Source organism: Schistocerca nitens, chromosome 1 (assembly GCF_023898315.1).
Source record: "Schistocerca nitens isolate TAMUIC-IGC-003100 chromosome 1, iqSchNite1.1, whole genome shotgun sequence".
Classification (NCBI taxonomy): domain Eukaryota; kingdom Metazoa; phylum Arthropoda; class Insecta; order Orthoptera; family Acrididae; genus Schistocerca; species Schistocerca nitens.
In genome coordinates, this window is record NC_064614.1 from 160,335,158 (window position 1) to 160,358,834 (window position 23,677).

General features: G+C 39.9%; 1 protein-coding gene across 2 annotated transcripts in view; it reads left to right on the forward strand.

The window, feature by feature from the left end:
* Positions 1–23,677, forward strand: part of LOC126244136 (ADP-ribosylation factor-like protein 13B) — a 225,396-nt gene that overhangs the window by 45,095 nt on the left and 156,624 nt on the right. For both annotated transcript variants that reach the window (XM_049948212.1, XM_049948213.1), the window contains exons 2-3: positions 20,846–20,916; positions 21,016–21,149. In XM_049948212.1, the coding sequence (XP_049804169.1) occupies positions 20,846–20,916; positions 21,016–21,149 (205 nt within the window). The remainder of the gene's footprint in view (positions 1–20,845; positions 20,917–21,015; positions 21,150–23,677) is intronic.

The window sequence follows — 23,677 nt, forward strand, 5'->3', positions numbered from 1 at the left end:
CAAGTGTTAGCTATGATTAAGTTATGCTCTGTGCAAAATTCTACCAGACAGCTTCCTCTTTCATTTCTCTCCCCCAATCCATATTCACCACTATGTTTCCTTCTCTCCCTTTTCCTACTCTTGAATTCCAGTTATAAATTGTCATAAATGATGCTGATATCTCACAGAATACCCAGCGCCTCAAGATGTCAACAAATTGCTGGGAAAGTCTGTACTAGAAATGCAGCTTTTTTATTAATTTATTTATTTCTTTTTTTTGTATCAGGCCTGCTGCAACATTATTTTTGGAGGCAATAACATCTGATTATTTCATTAATTTTTTCACTTTCATTAAACAGTTTCAACATGTCCTTTAAACCATTGGAAACAACCTGTGGGAGCAGTTAAAGCTTCTACCTCCATCTTACAATTCCTAGATAATTTACTTGAATTGCTGGCTCATTAGGAGAAATTGGAACAGCAATATCTTGATGTATCTGCTGATATAAAATGTCCCAGCTCAGCATGCTGCCCAGGTTTTCATTTTTTCCCAGTGTTGCTACTTCAGGAGCAGTATCTTCAAGATCATTTCATTTGCTAAGAATCCCTTGCCACATCACATATAGGCACTATCTTTTTTTCAACATACTTCCATACATTTTGCAGTTTCTCCACTCCTGAAAGGTTTTCTTCCTCATTTGCCACCCATCTTTGCGAATCTCAAAAGTACTTAACTGTATGGAAATGAAAATGTCACGTGCACATCATTCTTACTACTGTACTGGTGTAGGGAATGTGATTGACTTGTAGAAGTCTGGAATGCAGCTGGGAGAGCGTTTGCTAACACTTGGTTCTTAACAACAGCCATCACTGTCCCTGGTGCTAACTGGGAATCCAGCTATAATGTGCTGACAGCTTGTGTGTATTTCCAGAGCTTCTCAAAGATGTGGAGTGGAAGTAAATCTTGTGAATGAAAGGAACACATAGAATGCAAAACACACACTGTATATAAGATCTTACAGAAGTTTTTGAAATACTGAAATGAAAATGCATTTTACCCAGGAAGTATTTCACACTTGAATGTCTTTCCCAGGTTACCAGATATCTTACACTAAATGGACAGGAAAATACTCATATGCTTTCCTTACAAAAAAACTGCAGTGAAAATGTGGAGGATAAGTGGCACTAGTTATGAAAGTCAGTTTTTCAGTACTATGTATAATGTTCAAAAATATTCTTGTGGCTTACAGAACAGGTCACATTGTAAAGGTAACAAAACGTTTTGGCCACTGTTGCAAGCACCCATCAAGCTATCTCAGTATATGCAGAACTTCACCGACAAACTTTCAGAGGTGGCAGTATCGACCAAAACAAGAAAAAAAGATTGGGTAAACATGGGCTATAAATGCATACCATAAGATCTATTAAACACTTGTTCATTTTCGCTACTGTTAGACCCACTTCTACTGAAAGCCCTTTGCTGTCCATAGTTAGGACAAAACAAGGAAAAAAAGTCTAGTAAACATGGGCTCTAAAGTGCAAACATAAGAGCTACGGGCATCTGTTCATCTTCGCTACTGTGAAAGGTATCTTTTCTACGATACAAGAACTCATAACTCTGAAGGTATTAATTTTAGAGTGATGTTTACTACACTTTTTTTCTCATTTTGCTCCATACTACCATCTCTGAAAGTTTGTCAGTGAATTTTTGGTTCGCCCTATATATACCATGATAAGAACTATTTGCAATAATAGCTAAAACATTGGTTCACTTTATGATATGATGGTTTACAACTGAAAGAATGTTATAGAAATCTTATGCAATACAATTTGATTTAAGTTTATTAATTATTGTGTCCTTTTTGTTATTTATTCCTTTGGTTACTGGTGAGAGAGAAAGGGAGAGACAGAGGGGGGGGGGGGGGGGGTCGGCTCTTGAGAGGTGTACTACGTAGAGGAGAAACAAAAATTATAAGGAAACTAGTGACTTCTGATCTCTGTGCATTCCACCCACATTTTTATGTAATAAATTTTATTATTTATACTGCCATTGAACTATTAAAATAGTGTAATGTTCCTTGTTTCATCCTGACTTGATCCAATACTTGATGTATATTCCTTCACAGTTACATGTGAGTGTACTCCTTGCTTCTAATAAAAGCCTAACAAGGCAAGTTCCAAGACTCCGGCACAAGGTTTCAAGTTTGAGACTTATGGTTAGGAAATGGATTTTATGATCTAATTTTTTTTAAAAAAATTAATTTTGTATTTAGGAAAAATATAAAAATATGTTAAAAATATTGTGTTTCAATATTATAAAAATTCTAAATGCCTGTGTTAAAAAAATCACTCACTAATCATGCTGACATACTGGTGGATTGAAACAACTTGCTGTCGCACTGAAGCATGAAAACTTTCTTCAAGTTTTCCATCACAGGTTGATGTTGGTTGTATCAAAACAATGCATGATACTACATAACGGACCTTTCAGCATCACATGATGAAGAGTCTTGCATATTTCGTCAGAGGAATGTTACTGGCTAACACATTTTTAATTTCACTAATGTCTACTTCTCCTTCCAAAATATTGGCAGTTTTACACGTAGTATGAAATCCACCATTTTCTTTGGATACACTTCTAAATTTCTGTTTAATGACTCCTACTGTTGGACCTTTGGGTGAATTAATTTTTTTTTCAGTATCACACAATTCATTAGCTGCCTGGTAAACAAGCTGGTTGATGTTTCTAATTTTTTTATATAGTGAAACAAAGAACTCATATTTGCAGATGTGTAAGACAATTAATTTCTTTATTGTGCTGATGATGAGTAAGTTCTGAAAAGTTCAACTGAAGAAGTGTAATTCTCATTTAGTTCATCAATCATTGATTTAAAATTTTCTGTATTGTTTGCACAATACACTGCTGCTTCCAACCTTGTCCCCCAACAAATAGCTATGGATTTACATGTAATTGCAAGATCTGGATTTTTGGCTTTGAACAAATCAATTATTGTTGGCACTTTCACAAACACCTTTTTGCCATATGAGATCAATTTGTCTACTGTATGATACTGTATGTATCTGCTATCATACTCTGTGTAATCCACGTTCTATACAAATTTCATATATCATGTGTGGGTATCTTTCAGAAAGGCTTTTGGTTGCCCTCTATATATATGAAGCAGCATCCTTAAGTACAAATTTTACCCCATTCAGGCATAATAGCTGAGAGATTCATTGAATAAGTGAGCCATTATTACATAATTTCTTTACTTATTAATCAAATAAACCAGTTGGTAACTATTTCATCATTTCCTAGCACACCTACCACATTTCCCCTTTTCCTGCTGCTAGAGTCTGGTAATTCATCAATGCTTACACAGTTTTTTATTTTTTACTTTGACATTCTGCTCTGATCTTTCTTTAATTTCCTTGTAACAATTGCCCCTTCAATTTTCTTAATGTTGACTTCTGGTTTTTCAAAATTTTTGCATTTCATAAGAAAATTTCTGAGCACTGGACTTCTCAATTTATATAAAGGAGTGACACACAAAATAAAAGTATTACATAAAACTACCTGATATTCAGAACTTTTTGAAACTACGATATGTGAAGAAGAAGCCGCTTCATCTAAAAGAACTTGTTTATTTATTTATTTTTTATTTATTTACATTTTCTTTGCATGGAGCCATCATAATGATGGCTTTTGCAAATGTAAGACTTAATACTATAGTTATATTTACGCTTATAAAATACACTATATTCTGTAGCTGTTGCTTCTTATGTCTATTCATTACATTTATCTCATTACAACTGATATGCTAATGCCTCATGTTACAATCACTATCTTAAAATTCATTGAAAGAATATAAACATTTTTCTATCAGAAAAGATTTTAATTTTGTTTTAAAAACATTTCCCATGTACGTTCTTAGAGCGTTTGGTAGCTTGTTATATCAAATCAAACCACTGATATACGGACTTCTATCAGTCATTTTTAACATTGTTCTGTTATGGAAATAGTTACACTTTGTTCTAGTGTTGTGATCATGTACATCACTGCCCTTGATAGCTTCTGTTGGTTGACTCATAAAAAATACAACTATTTTGAAGATGTACCGAGAATGTATTGTCAGATATTTGTGCTGCACAAACACTTCACGACATGAATCTCTATGTACCATCCCATGTATATGTCTTATTGCTCTTTTCTGTAGCAGTAGTATTCTTTTTAAATGTACGTCAGCTGCAGAGCCACATAGTTCAATTCCGTAATTGAGAAAGGGGTAAAGTGTTCCATAATATACTAGTTTCAGTGCTTGGCTGGGAACTATCTTTGCGAGCTGGCTGAGGAGATATATGGCACTACTGACTTTTCCACACACGAAATTAATGTGGTATGTCCATCACAAATTTTCATCAACATACACACCTAGGAATTTACAGTTACCATTTTCTGTTTCAGAGATACTACACACACTATTCATATTGTTGTGGTGAGAACTGCCTGTTTTAAATGTCAGTAGTTGAGATTTGGTGACATTCACCTTGAGTCCCTGATCATTGAAGTATTTTGTTACTTCTGTTACACCACTAGTAGCAAGAGATTCTAGCTCATTAGATTCACTCCCATAGAATAAGATTGACATGTCATCTGCATAGCTTACAACATGGGAGCTAATGGGTTGTGCAATGTCATATAAAATAGAGGGAAACATTCCACTTAGGAAAAATATATCTAAAAACAAAGATGATGTGACTTGCCAAATGAAAGTGCTGGCAGGTCGACAGACACACAAACAAACACAAACATAAACACAAAATTCTAGCTTTCGCAACCAACGGTTGCTTCGTCAGGAAAGAGGGAAGGAGAGGGAAAGATGAAAGGATGTGGGTTTTAAGGGAGAGGGTAAGGAGTCATTCCAATCCCGGGAGCGGAAAGACTTACCTTGGGGGAAAAAAGGACAGGTATACACTCGGACGTGTGAAGCTGGCCATTGGCCAGATGGAGGTCAACGTCCACATCAAACCCACCATTAAGCAACAGTACCTCCATTATGACAGCTGCCACCCATTCCACATCAAACGGTCCCTTCCCTACAGCCTAGGTCTTCGTGGCAAACGAATCTGCTCCAGTCCCGAATCCCTGAACCATTACACCAACAACCTGAAAACAGCTTTCGCATCCCGCAACTACCCTCCCGACCTGGTACAGAAGCAAATAACCAGAGCCACTTCCTCATCCCCTCAAACCCAGAACCTCCCACAGAAGAACCACAAAAGTGCCCCACTTGTGACAGGATACTTTACGGGACTGGATCAGACTCTGAATGTGGCTCTCCAGCAGGGATACGACTTCCTCAAATCCTGCCCTGAAATGAGATCCATCCTTCATGAAATCGTCCCCACTCCACCAAGAGTGTCTTTCCGCCGTCCACCTAACCTTCGTAACCTGTTAGTTCATCCCTATGAAATCCCCAAACCACTTTCCCTACCCTCTGGCTCCTACCCTTGTAACCGCCCCCGGTGTAAAACCTGTCCCATGCACCCTCTCACCACCACCTACTCCAGTCCTGTTACCCAGAAGGTGTACACGATCAAAGGCAGAGCCACGTGTGAAAGCACCCACGTGATTTACCAACTGACCTGCCTACACTGTGACGCATTCTATGTGGGAATGATCAGCAACAAACTGTCCATTCGCATGAATGGACACAGGCAGACAGTGTTTGTTGGTAATGAGGATCACCCTGTGGCTAAACATGCCTTGGTGCACGGCCAGCACATCTTGGCACAGTGTTACACCGTCTGGGTTATCTGGATACTTCCCACTAACAGCAACCTATCCGAACTCCGGAGATGGGAACTTGCTCTTCAATATATCCTCTCTTCCCGTCACCCACCAGGCCTCAATCTCCGCTAATTTCAAGTTGCCGCCACTCATACCTCACCTGTCATTCAACATCATCTTTGCCTCTTCACTTCCGCCTCGACTGACATCTCTGCCCAAACTTTAAATATGTCTGCTTGTGTCTGTATATGTGTGGATGGATATGTGTGTGTGTGCGAGTGTATACCTGTCCTTTTTTCGCCCTAAGGTAAGTCTTTCCGCTCCCGGGATTGGAATGACTCCTTACCCTCTCCCTTAAAACCCACATCCTTTCGTCTTTCCCTCTCCTTCCCTCTTTCCTGATGAGGCAACAGTTTGTTGCGAAAGCTTGAATTTTGTGTGTATGTTTGTGTTCGTTTGTGTGTCTGTTGACCTGCCAGCACTTTCATTTGGTAAGTCACATCATCTTATATATATATATATATATATATATATATATATATATATAAAGAAAGATGATGAGACTTACCAAACAAAAGCGCTGGCAGGTCGATAGACACACAAACAAACACAAATATACACACAAAATTCAAGCTTTCGCAACAAACTGTTGCCTCATCAGGAAAGAGGGAAGGAGAGGGAAAGACGAAAGGATGTGGGTTTTAAGGGAGAGGGTAAGGAGTCATTCCAATCCCGGGAGCGGAAAGCATGTCTGCTTGTGTCTGTATGTGTGGATGGATGTGTGTGTGTGTGCGAGTGTATACCTGTCCTTTTTTCCCCCTAAGGTAAGTCTTTCCACTCCCGGGATTGGAATGACTCCTTACCCTCTCCCTTAAAACCCACATCCTTTCGTCTTTCCCTCTCCTTCCCTCTTTCCTGATGAGGCAACAGTTTGTTGCGAAAGCTTGAATTTTTTGTGTATATTTGTGTTTGTTTGTGTGTCTATCGACCTGCCAGCGCTTTTGTTTGGTAAGTCTCATCATCTTTCTTTTTAGATATATTTTTTCCACGTGGAATGTTTCCCTCTGTTATATATATATATATATATATATATATATATATATATATATATATATATATATATATATATATATATATATATTAAAAACAAAGATTCCACGACTTACCAAATGGGAAAGCGCTGGTAGATAGGCACAATAAAAAAACACACAAACACACACACAAAATTTCAAGCTTTCGCAACCCACGGTTGCTTCGTCAGGAAAGAGGGAAGGAGAGGGAAAGATGAAAGGATGTGGGTTTTAAGGGAGAGGATAAGGAGTCATTCCAATCCCGGGAGCGGGAAGACTTACCTTAGGGGGAAAAAAGGACAGGTATACACTCGCACACACACACACACACACATATTCATCCACACGTATACTTGCCTTTAAATATGTCTGCTTGTGTCTGTATATGTGTGGATGGATATATGTGTGTGTGTGTGTGTGTGTGTGTGTGTGTATGCGCGAGTGTATACCTGTCCTTTTTTCCGTCTAAGGTAAGTCTTTCCGCTCCCGGGATTGGAATGACTCCTTACCCTCTCCCTTAAAACCCACATCCTTTCATCTTTCCCTCTCCTTCCCTCTTTCCTGACAAAGCAACCGCGGGTTGCGAAAGCTTGAAATTTTGTGTGTGTGCTTTTTTATTGTGCCTATCTACCAGCGCTTTCCCATTTGGTAAGGAACCTCGGGGAAGATCAGTTTGGATTCCGTAGAAATACTGGAACACGTGAGGCAATACTGACCTTACGACTTATCTTAGAAGAAAGATTAAGGAAAGGCAAACCTACGTTTCTAGCATTTGTAGACTTAGAGAAAGCTTTTGACAATGTTGACTGGAATACTCTCTTTCAAATTCTGAAGGTGGCAGGGGTAAAATACAGGGAGCGAAAGGCTATTTACAATTTGTACAGAAACCAGATGGCAGTTATAAGAGTCGAGGGACATGAAAGGGAAGCAGTGGTTGGGAAGGGAGTAAGACAGGGTTGTAGCCTCTCCCCGATGTTATTCAATCTGTATATTGAGCAAGCAGTAAAGGAAAGAAAAGAAAAATTCGGAATAGGTATTAAAATCCATGGAGAAGAAATAAAAATTTTGAGGTTCGCCGATGACAGTGTAATTCTATCAGAGACAGCAAAGGACTTGGAAGAGCAGTTGAACGGAATGGATGGTGTCTTAAAGGGAGGATATAAGATGAACATCAACAAAAGCAAAACGAGGATAATGGAATGTAGTCGAATTATGTCAGGTGATGTTGAGGGTATTAGGTTAGGAAATGAGACTCTTAAAGTAGTAAAGGAGTTTTGCTATTTGGGGAGCAAAATAACTGATGATGGTCGAAGTAGAGAGGATATAAAATGTAGACTGGCAATATCAAGGAAAGCGTTTCTGAAGAAGAGAAATCTGTTAACATCAAGTATAGATTTAAGTGTCAGGAAGTCATTTCTGAAAGTATTTGTATGGAGTGTAGCCATGTATGGAAGTGAAACGTGGACGGTAAATAGTTTGGAAAAGAAGAGAATAGAAGCTTTCGAAATGTGGTGCTACAGAAGAATGCTGAAGATTAGACGGGTAGATCACATAACTAATGAGGAGGTACTGAGTAGGATTGGGGAGAAGAGGAGTTTGTGGCACAACTTGACCAGAAGAAGGGATCGGTTGGTAGGACATGTTCTGAGGCATCAAGGGATCACCAATTTAGTATTGGAGGGCAGCGTGGAGGGTAAAAATCGTAGGGGAAGACCAAGAGATGAATACACTAAGCAGATTCAGAAGGATGTAGGTTGCAGTAGGTACTGGGAGATGAAGAAGCTTGCGCAGGATAGAGTAGCATGGAGAGCTGCATCAAACCAGTCTCAGGACTGAAGACCACAACAACAACAAACAACAAGGAAGAGAAAGGATCCAAGGATGGAGCCCTGTGGTACACCTTGTAATACAGGTTCACTGGTGGACTGGGAGTTCATGGTTTTATTATATAGTTTGTATGACAGTTTAGTGCTTTGCTTACAATTCAGCAGGTATGCGGTTAGAAGATTCATGGCTTGATCCCCAATACTAAAAGATTTTAGCTTTTTAAGAAGTACGCTATGGTTTACCGTATCAAATGCTCATGTCAGGTCCAAAAATATACCTGAAATCTGCATCTTCTGGTCCAACAGACAGTTAACTTCATGGATGAACTGTGTAACTGCTGTGATTGTACTTAGCTCTTTTCTGAAGCCATGCTGCGAACCTACAAGCAGTTTATCTTTTGTGAAAAAGGCACTTAGCTGAGAAAGGATAATGCTTTTGAATATCTTACTGAAAGTGGGAATTAATGATATTGGTCTATAGTTGGAGACATCTTCCTTACTTTCCTTTTTATACATTGGTTTCACTACACTCATTTTTAGAACTGTTGGATACATGTTTTCTCTAATGCTGCAATTAATGAGGTGAGTAAGAGGTTTAGAGATTTCTTTTAAGCACGGTTTTGTAATAGCTCTGGATATGGCATCCCATCCAGATGAAAATTTTTTCTTTAGCGTGTATCTTGCCCTGTGAACCTCCTGCTCATTCACTTCCACAAATTCAAATTAGGTCCACTGGGTGAGATGGAATTGGGTCTCTACCTGTGAATCTATAATACGGGTTGATTGTTCACCAGAAATGTAGTAGTTATTAAAAATATTATATATAGTATCTGAGTTTTTTTGTAATGTTTCCATCATGTCTTATGCTGAGTGGTTCCACGTTCATCTTGTTGGGACCTTTTCGGTATTTGTCAATGAGCTTCCAATATGCTTTGCTTATGCTGTCAGACTGTTCTATTGTTTTTCTATTAATCTGCTTCCTTAGGTTAACAATATCAGTTTTAAAAGATTGCTTGGCCCTATTGTATTTTTCCTTGTCTAGAAGTTGTATATGAAATGCCCATTCTGTGTTTACTATGTGCTAAATGTTGCAAGACACATTTTTGACAGTATGGAATTCTTTCACCAATTGTAAAGAATTCACTAAATTCAGCGACATGTTGCAAAGAAGAGTGAAAATTTGACTTTACTTTTGGGATTATATCGCCAGTCACTTTATTTAAGATACCATGGCGTATAATCACTGTGCATTAAACAAGACAAGGGCAATGGCTGAAGACTGTTGTGTACATTGTGTCAGCCGTCCGCATCATAAATAAGTGATTCCCTTTTCAGGTAACAAGGCTGCACATGTAATGGAAGTCACTCTCTACTCAGTACATTTATCAGAGCACTTCATTCAAACTTCTTTATCGTAAAATGACAATACATGAGACTTTTTAAAACATTATAACACAGCAAAATGACAAATTATGTATTTTTATGTGAAATAGAATTTTGTACACGATCAAAGTGTGCTGTTTTGGGAATTCCTTAAAGTTTTTTTACCTGTGAGCAAAAAAAAAAATAAAAAAAAAATAAAAAAAATATGTACATAAAAGTCTGTTCCCTAGTCATGATCAACATAATATTGCATCCTCATAATTCAGTGTTTGCTTCTTTCTTATATTTAACCTGCTTAAGACATTTTCATATAGCATAGTTCTTGGATGAGAAAGGTATGTAATTGATTGATGATGTAGACATGTCATATCCAACACAGCTGACATAATAGTTGAACAGCAGGAAAAATCTGTCAAGAAATCAGTACTTACCTTCAGGAGAGAAAATTCTAAGAAAAACCTGTAACGGTTGGACAGGTTTTGTAACTGTTTCTGTGTATTCTTTTCATCCCAGCCATAATGACCTAAATTGCTGCTTCTATGTAACAGTGCAGGCAGGCTCCTGATGTCTATGACATGCTTGTAATCCACCACCCATCTGTGTCTTCCCTTTGATCTCTCTTCAGTTGTTGCATACTTCAGCTTCACTCCTTCCTCAATCTCAATCAGTTCTCCCAATGCTGGTCACTCTTTACCTCTCCTTATTTTTAAATGTAATTGTCCTCCCATTTGGTTTTTTTGTTATATCTTCACCAGTATCCAGCACAGCATTCCTGTTTAATACTTGTCAAATTCAATTTAGTAATGCCTTGTCTTTTCTGTTATTCTGAATCAAAGAAGCCAAAACTCTGCAATTTGTCAAATCCACCAGCTGTTAGACATATCTGTCAGGCTTCTTGTGTGTGGAAAGAGGAAATTTTGCTGCCTTTATTTTGCTGTAGTTTCATTTGAGACAATTTTCTCTTTTATATGATGTATAATATCCCTTATAAGTTATAAAAGTAAGTCAGGAGCAAGGATACTCCTTGACATTGTGCCATATTTGATGTTCTTCCTCTCTGAGTTTAGTATTATTTTCCTGGTGCAGTTTTAATCTTGAAAAAATCTGTGCACTTAATGTTGGTTCATGTTTCATTGCTTTGCACTCTATGGCCACAGAAATAGTTTTTCTGCCTTTTATCTGTATCCATGATCACAGCTGTTGCAAATAGGGACACCATAAAAACACAAGACAAAAGTCAGATGACAGCCTTTGAGAACAAAGACAATGTTGATCGCATTCTTCGATAGTATAGGATTAATTCATGATGAGTATGTTCCTCCAGGTCAAATAGTGAACCAAACTCATTACATCAAAGTCTTGAAATGTTTGTGACAAGCAATTTGACATTGCTGCACTGATCTGTGGCATTCTCAGGGCTGGTTCGTAATGGATGACACTGCAAGACCCCATACTGCTTTATCTGTTACAAAGTATCTGACAAGACATTCTGTTATTGCCATCGCACATCCACCATATTTGTCCATCCTGTGCCCTTGCGACTTCTTCTTTTTTCCATGAGTGAAGAGGCGACTGAAAGGAAAGCCTCATCAAGATATCGCAAACATCCAACGGGCTGCGACAAATCTCTGGATGCTCTTTGCCACAGAACCATGCCTGTCTTGCTGACAAATTAGCAGTTGTAGTCATACAGTAAAGCTAACTACACCACATTTCTGCCTTCAGTGGTGAATTTGCCTCACACTCATACCGCTAGACCTAAACCACAGTAGTTCGTGTTCTTCCATTTCCCTATGTCTTTGGTTACTCTCTTTGCAGTACTTCCTTGACTTGTTTGTTTCTCATGCCACCTCCACCTGTCTGGTGACATACTGAGCCATGTGGCACAGGTAGTAGGTCACCAGACAGGTGTAGCAGAAGTAGTTGTGTTCATTGTATGCCAAGAGAACCACCATGACATTGCCTCAGAGGTGTGACATAATGGCACCTTTCTGATTCATAGTCATCTAAGTGCACATCCACTTGTGATAAACTGGATTGAGCATGTGACAAGGAATAGCTATACTGTGCAGTATTAATGATTCCTTGTGATTCTAATAACTATTGATTTACCTCTGACTCTCACCCTTACGTATCTAGAGAATGCATGTAAGATAAAAAATGCTTTTGTAGTTATAATTTTACTTACACTATGAATGATAACATCATGGGTCAAACTAGATAATTATAACATTTTAGCAACTTTTAGTGTATTATATGATGTTCCCCTTGTTTGATAGTAACCTGATTTCATGTTCTGCCTGTATAGCCTATTGGGCATAAAATTGTTTTCATTTCATCTCAATGTACCTGTCAAATTAATGTTCTCTTATGTTCAGTATAGAGGTTGGTATCAATGCTGTAAATGGTTTTGCTCGTGGAGAGTGGTATACCCTCCCACTGTAACTAGATTCAGTTCAGTTGGAAACTGATTAACAATGTGTAATGACATTAGCACTTAAAGATAAAAAATATTATCGATTTAATAGTTTGTGTTCATTATGATTAATTATGAGTCCTGTGTATCATGACTTGAGCACAAGAACTCTGACTTAACATTAAGACCAATAGACTGGATACCTAAAATGTGTACGGTATGAGTAGTACTAATCAGTCAATGGAAAATCCAGGATGAAATAGTGACAATATTATAAAAAGGATAGTTTGCTACTCACCATATAGCTGAGATGTTGAATCACAGACAGGCACAACAAAAAGATTACTAAACACATAAGCTTTTGACCAGAAGAGCTCCTCTGAAATAGACAATGTAAGCACACACATACTTACAAATGCAGCTCACACACACATGACCACTGTCTCTGGCTGCCAAGACCAGACTGTGAGCAACAGCGTGTGATGAGAGAAGCAATCTGGGTGGTGGGGGTCAGAAGTAGGCTGGGGCAGGGAGAGCACAGTAAGGGTCGGGGATGGTGAAGTGCAGTTCGTGGGAGCATACAGGATGAGGTAGGGAGAGGGTAGGGCAACTAGGTGCAGTTGTGAGGTTAGATGGAGGGGGGAGGGGGGGGCGGAGAAAGAGAGAAGTAAAAACACTGTGGGTGCACTTGTGGAATAGGAGACTGTGAAGTGGAAACAGGGAAGGGGATAGGTGGGTGAAAGACAATTACTAATGAAGATTGATGCCAGGAGAGTTACAGGAATGTAAAATGTATTACAGGGAGAGTTCCCCACTGTGCAATTCAGAAAAGCTGGTGTTGATAGGAAGAATCCAGATGGCACAGGCTTTGGAGCAGTTATTAAAGTGAAGAGCATGGTGTTGGGTTATGGGCTCAACAACTGGGTGGTCCAGCTGTTTCTTGACCACAGTTTGTCAGTGGCCATTCATGCGGACAGGCAGCTTGATGGCTGCCTTGCCCTTTTAGAATGAAGCACAGTAGTTGCAGCTTAGCTTGTAGTTCACATGACTGGTTTCACAGGTAGCCCTGCCTTTGGTGGATAGGTGATGCTTGCGAATTTACTGGAGTTGGCTGTGGTGGGAGGTCGTATGGCACAGGTCTTGCATCTAGGGATATGAGCAACGAGGCAAGGGGTTGTGAACAGGGATTGTGCAAGAATGACGAGGACATTGTGTAGGTTCAGTGGGCAGCAGAATGCCACTGTGGGAGGTGTGGGGAGGATTGTGGGTAGGACATTCCTCATTTCGGGGAACAATGAGAGGTAATTGAAACCCTGGCAAGGAATATGATTCAGTTGCTCCAGAACTGGGTGGTACTGAGTCATGAGGGGAATGCTCCTCTGTGGCTGGACAGTGGGACTTTGGGAGGTGGTGAGTGACTGGAGAGATAAAGCACAGGAGATCTGTTCCTGTACAAGGTTGGCAAGGCAATTATGGTCTTTGAAAGCCTCAGTGAGACGGTTGGTATATTTTGAGAAGGACTGCTTCTCACTATAGATGCAACAGCCACGGGTGGCTGGACTATATGGAAAGGACTTCTTTGCATAAAATGGGTGGCAGCTGTTGAAGTGGAGGTACTGCTGGTGAGATTTGATATGGATAGAGGTACTGATGTAGCCATCTCTGAGATGGATGTAAGCATTGAGGAAGGTGGCTTGTTGAGTTGAGGATGCCCAGGTGAAGTGAATGAGTGAGAAGGTGTTGAGGTTCTGGAGGAATGTAGTTAGGGTGCACTCATCCTCAATCCAGATCATGATGTCATCAGTGAATCTGGACCAGGTGTGGGGTTTGCGGTTCTGGGTGTTTAGGAAGGATTCCTATAGATGGCCCATGAATAGGTTGGCATAGGATGCTGCTTGCCATGCTTGTGCTTACTGCCATAACCCTGGTTTGTTTGTAGGTAATGTCCAGAGGAGAAGTAATTGTGGGTGGGTATGTAGTTGGTCACGGTAACCAGGGAGGAAGCTGTGGGTCTAGATTCCATCAAGCATTGAGAAAGTTAATGTTCAATAGTGGCTAAGCCATGAGCATTAGAGATCTTAGTTTAAAGGGAGGTGGAAACAGTAGTGATGAGCTGGGCATTTTGTGGTAAAGCAATAGTAGCTTTGGAGAGTCGGTGGAGGAAATGGTTGCTATCATTTATATAGGAGGGTAGGTTGTGGGTGATAGGCTGAAGGTGTTGGTCTCCAAGAGCAGTGGGACCACAGTAACCGGCCACAATGGGGCGTCCTGGGTCACTAGGTTTATGGATTTTGGGAAGCATGTAGAAGATAGAAGTGTGGTGAGTGATAGGGATGGGGAGAGAGACAGACTCTGCGGAGTTCTGGGATGGGCCTAAGGATTTGAGGAGAGGCTGGAGTTCCTACTGGATTTCTGGAATGGAGTCACTGTGAGAGGGTTTGTAGGCAGATGAATCTGACAGCTGGCAGAGTCCTTCTGCCAGATAATCCTTGCAGTTAGCTGGTAGAATAATAAGGTTGGGACCAGATTTTAGGTGGTGGATTGCAGTTCTTTCTGTGGGTGTAAGTTTAGCTTGCATGTTGATTGATTTGCTGAATGATGGTGAGGTAAGATTTGAGGTTAAGAAATTCTGGAAAGTTAACAGGGGGTGATTTGGGGACAGTGGGAGTGGATCACAGTTGTAAGTAGGAGTGAACTGAGTCAGTCAACATTCAACATTGGTATTAGATTGAGTCTGATTGGTAGGGTTGGTGGCGAAAAATGTTTCCACTGTAGAGACTGGGAGAAGGAGAGAAGGTCTTTAATAAGTCCACTATCTTCCCAAACCCTACCTCAGTGGTATTCTGCCACCCATTGGACCTACACAATTTTCTTGTCCATACAACCCCTGCTCCCAACTTCATGCTTCATTGCCCATATCCCTGTAATAGACCTAGATGCAAGACCTGTCCCATACATCCTCCCTTCTCCACCTACTCCAATACGGACACAAGTATAATCTATCTCATCAGCGGCAGGACTACCTGTGAAACCAGTCATGTGATCTGCAATCTAAGCTGCAACCACTGTGCTTCATTCTACGTGGGCAGGACGACCAACAAATTGCTTTCCCATGAATGGCCACCAACAAACTGGCCAAGAAACAGATGGACCACTCGGTTGCTGAGCATGCTGCCCAACACAAGATTCTTCTCTTTAATGAATGCTTCACAGCCTGTGCCATCTAGATCCTTCCTATCAACACCAACTTTTCTCAACTGCACAGGTGGGAACTCTCCCTGTAACATATCCTACATTCCCGTAACCCTCCTGGTCTCAACCTTCATTAGTCATTGTCGTTCACCCATCTATCCCCTTCTCTCTTCTCACTCCACAGCATCCTATTCCACAAATGCATGGACCCAAAGTGTTTTAAATTCCCACCTTTTGCTGCATTGATGTACATGCTTGACAACAGTACTGAAACACCCAGATTTCATGGTTGGATGCCAATGCAGCTTCATACATGTACAGACTATACAGACTATTGATGTGTTGTTCATGTTTATTGTGGTTACATGGCTTGATATGGTTTATAAGGCGCACGAAGAGTCACAGACGTTGAGTGATAACTGTGAAGGACATGGAGATGGTGTCTACTCGTGTGAGACTGTGCTATCAGCACCTGGCTTGATAGGGTTTATAAGGAGCATGAACAGTCACAGATGTTGCATGAGAACTGTAAAGGACTTGGAGATGGTGGCTACTCATGTGAGACAGTGCTATCAGCACCTGACAGCTTGAAAGCGGCCTCATTGTGGTTCTCCATTTGGCCAACTGATCGAATTGTACAATAACCTGATTTGTCAGGAATTTGGATATGAAAGTGTACCCATGTCAAACAGCATGGGAGCATGAGGGCAGGCATATTCATAATCGTTGTTCCAGTCAACTACATCTGACCACCACAAAGTAGTTTATCCTGTAGTGAAGTAGAAGTGGATAGTTCCCGTGAATTATTATGGGTGGAGGTTACACTCAACAATCGAGCTAGGTTAATAATTGGCTCCTTTTACCGACCTCCCGACTCAGCAGCATTAGTGGCAGAACAACTGAGAGAAAATCTGGAATACATTTCACATAAATTTTCTCAGCATGTTATAGTCTTTGGTGGAGATTTCAATTTACCAGATATAGACTAGGACACTCAGATGTTTAGGATGGGTGTAGGGACAGAGCATTGAGTGACATTATACTGAATGCACTATCTGAAAATTACCTCGAGCAATTAAACAGAGAACTGACTCGTGGAGATAACATCTTGGACCTACTGATAACAAACAGACCCGAACTTTTCGACTGTACGCGCAGAACAGGGAATCAGTGATCATAAGGCCATTGCTGCATCCCTGAATATGGAAGTAAATAGGAATATAAAAAAAGGGAGGAAGGTTTATCTGTTTAGCAAGAGTAATAGAAGGCAGATTTCAGACTACCTAACAGATCTGTTCCAACACTGACAGTATTGAGTGTTTATGGAAAAAGTTCAAGGCAATCGTAAAATGCGTTTTAGACAGATACGTGCCAAGTAAAACTGTGAGGGACGGGAAACACCCACTGTGGTTCAACAACAAAGTTAGGAAACTACTGCGAAAGCAAAGAGAGCTTCACTGCAAGTTTAAACACAGCCAAAACCTCTCAGACAAACAGAAGCTAAACGATGTCAAAGTTGCGTAAGGAGGGCTATGCGTGAAGCATTCAGTGAATTCGAAAGTAAAATTCTATGTACCGACTTGACAAAAAATCCTAGGAAGTTCTGGTCTTACGTTAAATCAGTAAATGGCTCGAAACAGCATATCCAGACACTCTGGGATGATGATGGCACTGAAACAGAGGATGACATGCGTAAAGCTGAAATACTAAACACCTTTTTCCAAAGCTGTTTCACGGAGGAAGACCGCACTGCAGTTCCTTATCTAAATCCTCGTACAAACGAAAAAATGGCTGACATCGAAATAAGTGTCCAAGGAATAGAAAAGCAACTGGAATCACTCAACAGAGGAAAGTCCACTGGACCTGACGGGATACCAATTCGATTCTACACAGAGTACGTGAAAGAACTTGCCCCCCTTCTAACAGCCGTGTACCACAAGTCCCTAGAGGAACGGAAGGTTCCAAATGATTGGAAAAGAACACAGGTAGTCCTAGTCTTCAAGAAGGATCGTCGAGCAGATGCGCAAAACTATAGACCTATATCTCTGACGTCGATCTGTTGTAGAATTTTAGAACATGTTTTTTGCTCGCGTATCATGTTGTTTCTGGAAACCCAGAATCTACTCTGTAGGAATCAACATGGATTCCGGAAGCAGTGATTGTGTGAGACCCAACTCACTTTATTTGTTCATGAGACCCAGAAAATATTAGATACAGGCTCCCAGGTAGATGCTATTCTCCTTGACTTCCAGAAGGCGTTCGATACAGTTCCGCACTGTCGCCTGATAAACAAAGTAAGAACCTACGGAATATCAGACCGGCTGTGTGGCTGGATTGAAGAGTTTTTAGAAAACAGAACACAGCATGTTGTTCTCAAATGGTTCAAATGGCTCTGAGCGCTATGGGACTCAACTGCTGAGGTCATTAGTCCCCTAGAACTTAGAACTAGTTAAACCTAACTAACCTAAGGACATCTCAAACATCCATGCCCGAGGCAGGATTCGAACCTGCGACCGTAGCGGTCTTGCGGTTCCAGACTGCAACGCCTTTAACCGCACGGCCACTTCGGCCGGCTGTTGTTCTCAATGGAGAGACGTCTACAGACGTTAAAGTAACCTCTGGTGTGCCACAGGGGAGTGCTATGGGACCATTGCTTTTCACAATATATATAAATGACCTAGTAGATAGTGTCGGAAGTTCATGCGGCTTTTCGCAGATGATGCTGTAGTACACAGAGAAGTTGCAGCATTAGAAAATTGCAGCGAAATGCAGGAAGATCTGCAGTGGATAGGCACTTGGTGCAGGGAGTGGCAACTGACCCTTAACATAGACAAATGTAATGTATTGCGAATACATAGAAAGAAGGATCCTTTATTGTATGATTATATGATAGCGGAACAAACACTGGTAGCAGTTACTTCTGTAAAATATCTGGGAGTATGCGTGTGGAACGATTTGAAGTGGAATGATCACATAAAATTAATTGTTGGTAAGGTGGGTACCATGTTGAGATTCATTGGGAGAGTCCTTAGAAAATGTAGTCCATCAACAAAGGAGGTGGCTTACAAAACACTCGTTTGACCTATACTTGAGTATTGCTCATAGTGTGGGATCCATACCAGATCGAGTTGACAGAGGAGATAGAGAAGATCCAAAGAAGAGCGGCGCTTTTCGTCACAGGGTTATTTGGTAAGCATGATAGCGTTACGGAGATGTTTAGCAAACTCAAGTGGCAGACTCTGCAAGAGAGGCGCTCTGCATCACAGTGTAGCTTGCTGTCCAGGTTTCGAGATGGTGCGTTTCTGGATGAGGTATTGAATATATTGCTTCCCCCTACTTATACCCCCCGAGGAGGTCACGAATGTAAAATTAGAGAGATTTGAGCGCACACTGAGGCTTTCTGGCAGTCGCTCTTCCCGGGAACCATACGTGACTGGAACAGGAAAGAGAGGTAATGACAGTGGCACGTAAAGTGCCCTCCGCCACACATCGTTGGGTGGCTTGTGGAGTATAAATGTAGATATAGATGAAAGAGGATGATCATGTCATTGTGCACTTAGTGCATCACAACCCTGTGCCTCCCACCTGAAAAAAAATTAATGGTCTCCTCATAACATTCTGTGTCATACTGTAGCATGTAGCATTGGTCATAGAGTAGCAACTGTTGGATTAGGGAATTACTGTCACATGCATAAGCTGCCATTAACACCACAATACATACAGCTGCTTTTGGAATGGTACTCTGACCGGGAATTGCCGATGAATATTCTTGTATTGTGTTCAGTGATTAATTTTGTTCTGAACTATTTCAGATGACCATCGTTGCTGAGTATGTTTGTGACTTCTGGAGCGGTCCCATTCTTCCAGTGTTTTGGATATGCCCAGTGGTGTTACTTCTGGCATCACGGTGTGGCGAGCCATCGAGTATGTCATCAGGTCACAGCTGGTAGTGACTGAGAAAACTGTGATAGCAGAACCGCACGTCATGGGCATCCTGTTCCCTCATGTGTTACCTCTCATGCTGTCATATCGTGGTACCATTTTTCAATAGAATCATGCACATGTCTCTGTCAACCATATGTGTGATGTTGAGGTACTTCTGTGGGCAGAAAGAGCCCCAGATCTGTCCCCGATAGAATGTATGGAACCAACTCAGCTGTCAACTTTGCCTCATTTCCAGTATGTAGGATATCAAAGATCAGTTACAACAGTTGTGAGCCAATTTTCCTTGGTAGTGGATGCACTGTCTTTATGGCACCCTTCCCCGCTGAATAAATGCATCCATCCTGACCAGAAGGGTGCAACATCAAACTGATAAGTGGACTCATACTGCAAGTTCTTTGTAAGTTTGAATTGGTCTTGTAATCACTCTATCTACATCACATACTCTCTCAACCCCTGAAGTTTCAAATGTTTTTCTGCCCCCTCTGGGCACTTTACTTTTTTTGTCAGGCAGTGTACAATACTTCTCATACATGCCACATCTGTCAAATATGTTCTGGTACCTAAAGTTGGCAGCTTAGTACTAATGAACTATTGTATAAGCTCTAGAACACCATCAGACAGAATGCCAAAAACCAGTGATGTATATAAGGCAAAAAAATTTGTATCAGAATCTTCAAGTCTGAACTGAATAACTCTATTATTGTTTTTGTCTTTCGGTAAACATTTTTAGTAGCTTCTGCAGCTGGACCTTGATATCCTTTGCACTGTCTTATGAACTGAAGCATAACATATTCCCAAGAGTTATTCATATATTGATTATTTCAGTAAATTTTTAATCTTTAAATAACATCTGACCAATAACAGTTATGTGTCTTCCTGTCCCTCTGTCATTTCACTTTCATCCTCATTCACAACAGTGGTATAAAATCTTCAGCATTCTATTGTTTTCATAGGGACATAATACACAGACCTACATAGCAAGTGAAGCAAGTATATTTGTGATTCAGACAAAAATGCACAATGTTTTGGTGTTGAAGCTATTAGTATTAATAATTAGAGCATCATAAACAGTCTGTTAAAGGTTTCTGTTAAGTTCTGAGTGTGTCTCAGAACTTACTTATGTTTTTATTTTATTTGTTCTGCCATGTGTATATACATTTAAATATACTCAGACTATAAACTTGATTTTATTATTCTTTTGTTTACAGTCTACTACATTTACAGCTTCTATTTTCTTTTACAGGAAAATTGTTTTAATTCTTGTTGGACTTGACAATGCAGGGAAAACTACAGTTGTCAAAAGACTTACAGGAGGTAAGAATTTTGAGAACAATACTTTTATCACTTGTTGCTTTTTTCTGTTACAACACCAGTGGTGTTTGAGAATAAGATAATATTGTTATTTTGTTCCAGAACCAGTGAAAACGGTCTTACCTACAGTTGGATTCTCCTCTGCTTCTCTGAAGTACAAAGGCTATAATGTCAAAATTTATGATTTGGGAGGAGGTCGACAAATAAGAGGGATATGGCCGAAATATTTCATGGATGTAAGTGAGATATGTGCATACATTTCAGGTAGTAAGGAAAATATGCTGAAATGTAGCTGATTACAGAATATTTGTTAACATCACAAAATATGTGATACCGAATATTAGAACCTTGTTGTTGCTAGTGATTCAAGTTTCATCATCATCAGGGGATTTGCCAATATCAGTTCTTCACATTCTATTCATTTCACTTCAATATTCCTTCATCCTTTCACTGAGTTTCTTTCTCCTTTTCTTAGACCACTTAAAGCCAGTGTTCTTTTATTTCTGCCTTAATGTACTTTCATTTGAAAGACTTTTGTTCTTAAATTATCTTTATGTATTGGTTCAGCTTCTCTTATGTTCTTTCTTTGTAAATCTTTCTCTGTCTCTTGACCTAGCTTGATGTTTGCTAATACACTGACAAAAAAATTGCAACACCAAAACAAAATTAATGTAGAGTAATGAAATTTTGGAAATATGTTTGTCTATGTAACATATTAGGTGATTAACATCGCAAGATTACAGATTAATGTAAGTGTGTGAGATAAACCATTGCAAATATGAAATTCTGGTACATTAATAACTAGTGTAACCACCAGAATGTTGAATGCAGGAATGCAAGCATGCATTGTGTTGCATAGGTGCCAGATATCAGTTTGTGGGTTGGAGTTCCATGCCTGTTGCACTTGGTCAGTCAATACAGGGACAGTTAATGCAGTTTGTGGATGATGCTGGAATTGTTGTCAGCAACAAACCATACAAATGCGGGCTTGGTTCCTGCTTTCATACAGTATGATTGGCTCCAATTGAATGGCTCTGTCAGGAGGGTCAATATGGAGCTAGATCAGCTGCTTCGGGCAGCTACCTTGTCAGGCATAGGTTTGGCTCCTGTTGATGGTGTTAGTAGGTGGGACTTCACAAGACATGCCCTGCATCTCGATAGGAAAGGGAATGGTTAACTGGCTGGAATGATAGCAGAATCTTTGGGGGGGGCACTGAAACTCATGAGAGTACTTTTTTAGTCTAAGATTAGTGTCCAATCATCTTACATTGATTGAAATTAAGCTTAATGAGAAGTTCAGACAGGCAAGTACTAGAGACATTAAAATATCACAAAATTCTCATAACAGTACAGTGAAAAATAATGTTAGTAGTCATAAGATTCACATAAAAGAATAGTGAAAAATAATGTTAATATATTGCATCAGAACATCAGGGGATTAAAAAACGAAGTAGATGAGCGTCTTGTTTGTTAGGAAGATTTAAAAACTGAGGGTGGAATAGATGGACTATGCCTGTCTGAACATCATATAGTCACAGGTATGGAAACGGTAATTGTAGTTGGATATAAGCTTTCAGCACATTTAAGTAGAAACACTGTGGAGAGAGGAGGAGTTGCCATATATGTTAAAATCTGTCATAGTATGAAAAATTTGGAAATTAAAAAAAATTTGCATAGAGCAACATATAGAAGCATGTGCATGTGAGCTTAAACTAAACAATGGCACTTTTATAATTGTAGCTATGTATAGGTCCCTACTGGGAAATTTGCAACTCTTTTTGAAGAACTTGGATTCTTTGTTGTGCTATCTGTCAGACAGAGGAAAGCAGCTTATTGTTTCCAGGGATTTCAATGTAGATTTTCTGAAAGAATGCGATAGAAAGCTTGACCTTGAGTATTACTTGGTTTTGGCATCAGTTATTGATTTTCCTACTCAGGTGGTACAGGAAAGCAGCATACTGATAGATAATATTTTCATAGGCCAAGATAAATTTAATCAAATAAAAACTTTTCTTGTTAAGAATGGTCTGTCTGATCATGATGCACAGCTAGTTAAAGTATATGATATAGATACATACAGTAATGCAAAACAGTTCTCCAAAGTAGTGTGTTCAATTAACAATTTAACAATGCGTAATTTTAGGGAAAGCTTGAAACAGTTAGACTGGGATGAGGTGTACAGGGTACATGATGCTAATTTAAAATTTAACCTATTTCATGATACCTTTGTGAGTATATTTGAAAACAATTTCTCTAAGAAAACAGTGAAATATAATTGTAAGAAACCATGTAAAAAACCATGGCTTACTAAAGGGATAAAAATATCTTGTAAACAGAAAAGTAATGATCCCAAAACAGCGAAACATTATAAAAACTAGAATGAAATTTTCACTCTGCAGTGGAGTGTGCGCTGATATGAAACTTCCTGGCAGATTAAAACTGTGTGCAGGACCGAGACTCAAACTCAGGACCTTTGCCTCTCGCAGGCAAGTGCTCTACCAACTGAGCTACCCAAGCATGACTCACGCCCCATCCTCACATCTTCACTTCTGCCAGTACCTTGTCTCCTACCTTCCAAACTTTACAGAAGCTCTCCTGCGAACCTTGTTGAACTAGCACTCCTGAAAGAAAGGATATTGCGGAGACATGGCTTAGCCACAGCCTGGGGGATCTTTCCAGAATGAGATTTTCACTCAACAGCGGAGTGTGCACTGATATAAAACTTCCTGGCAGATTAAAACTGTATGCTGGACTGAGACTCGAA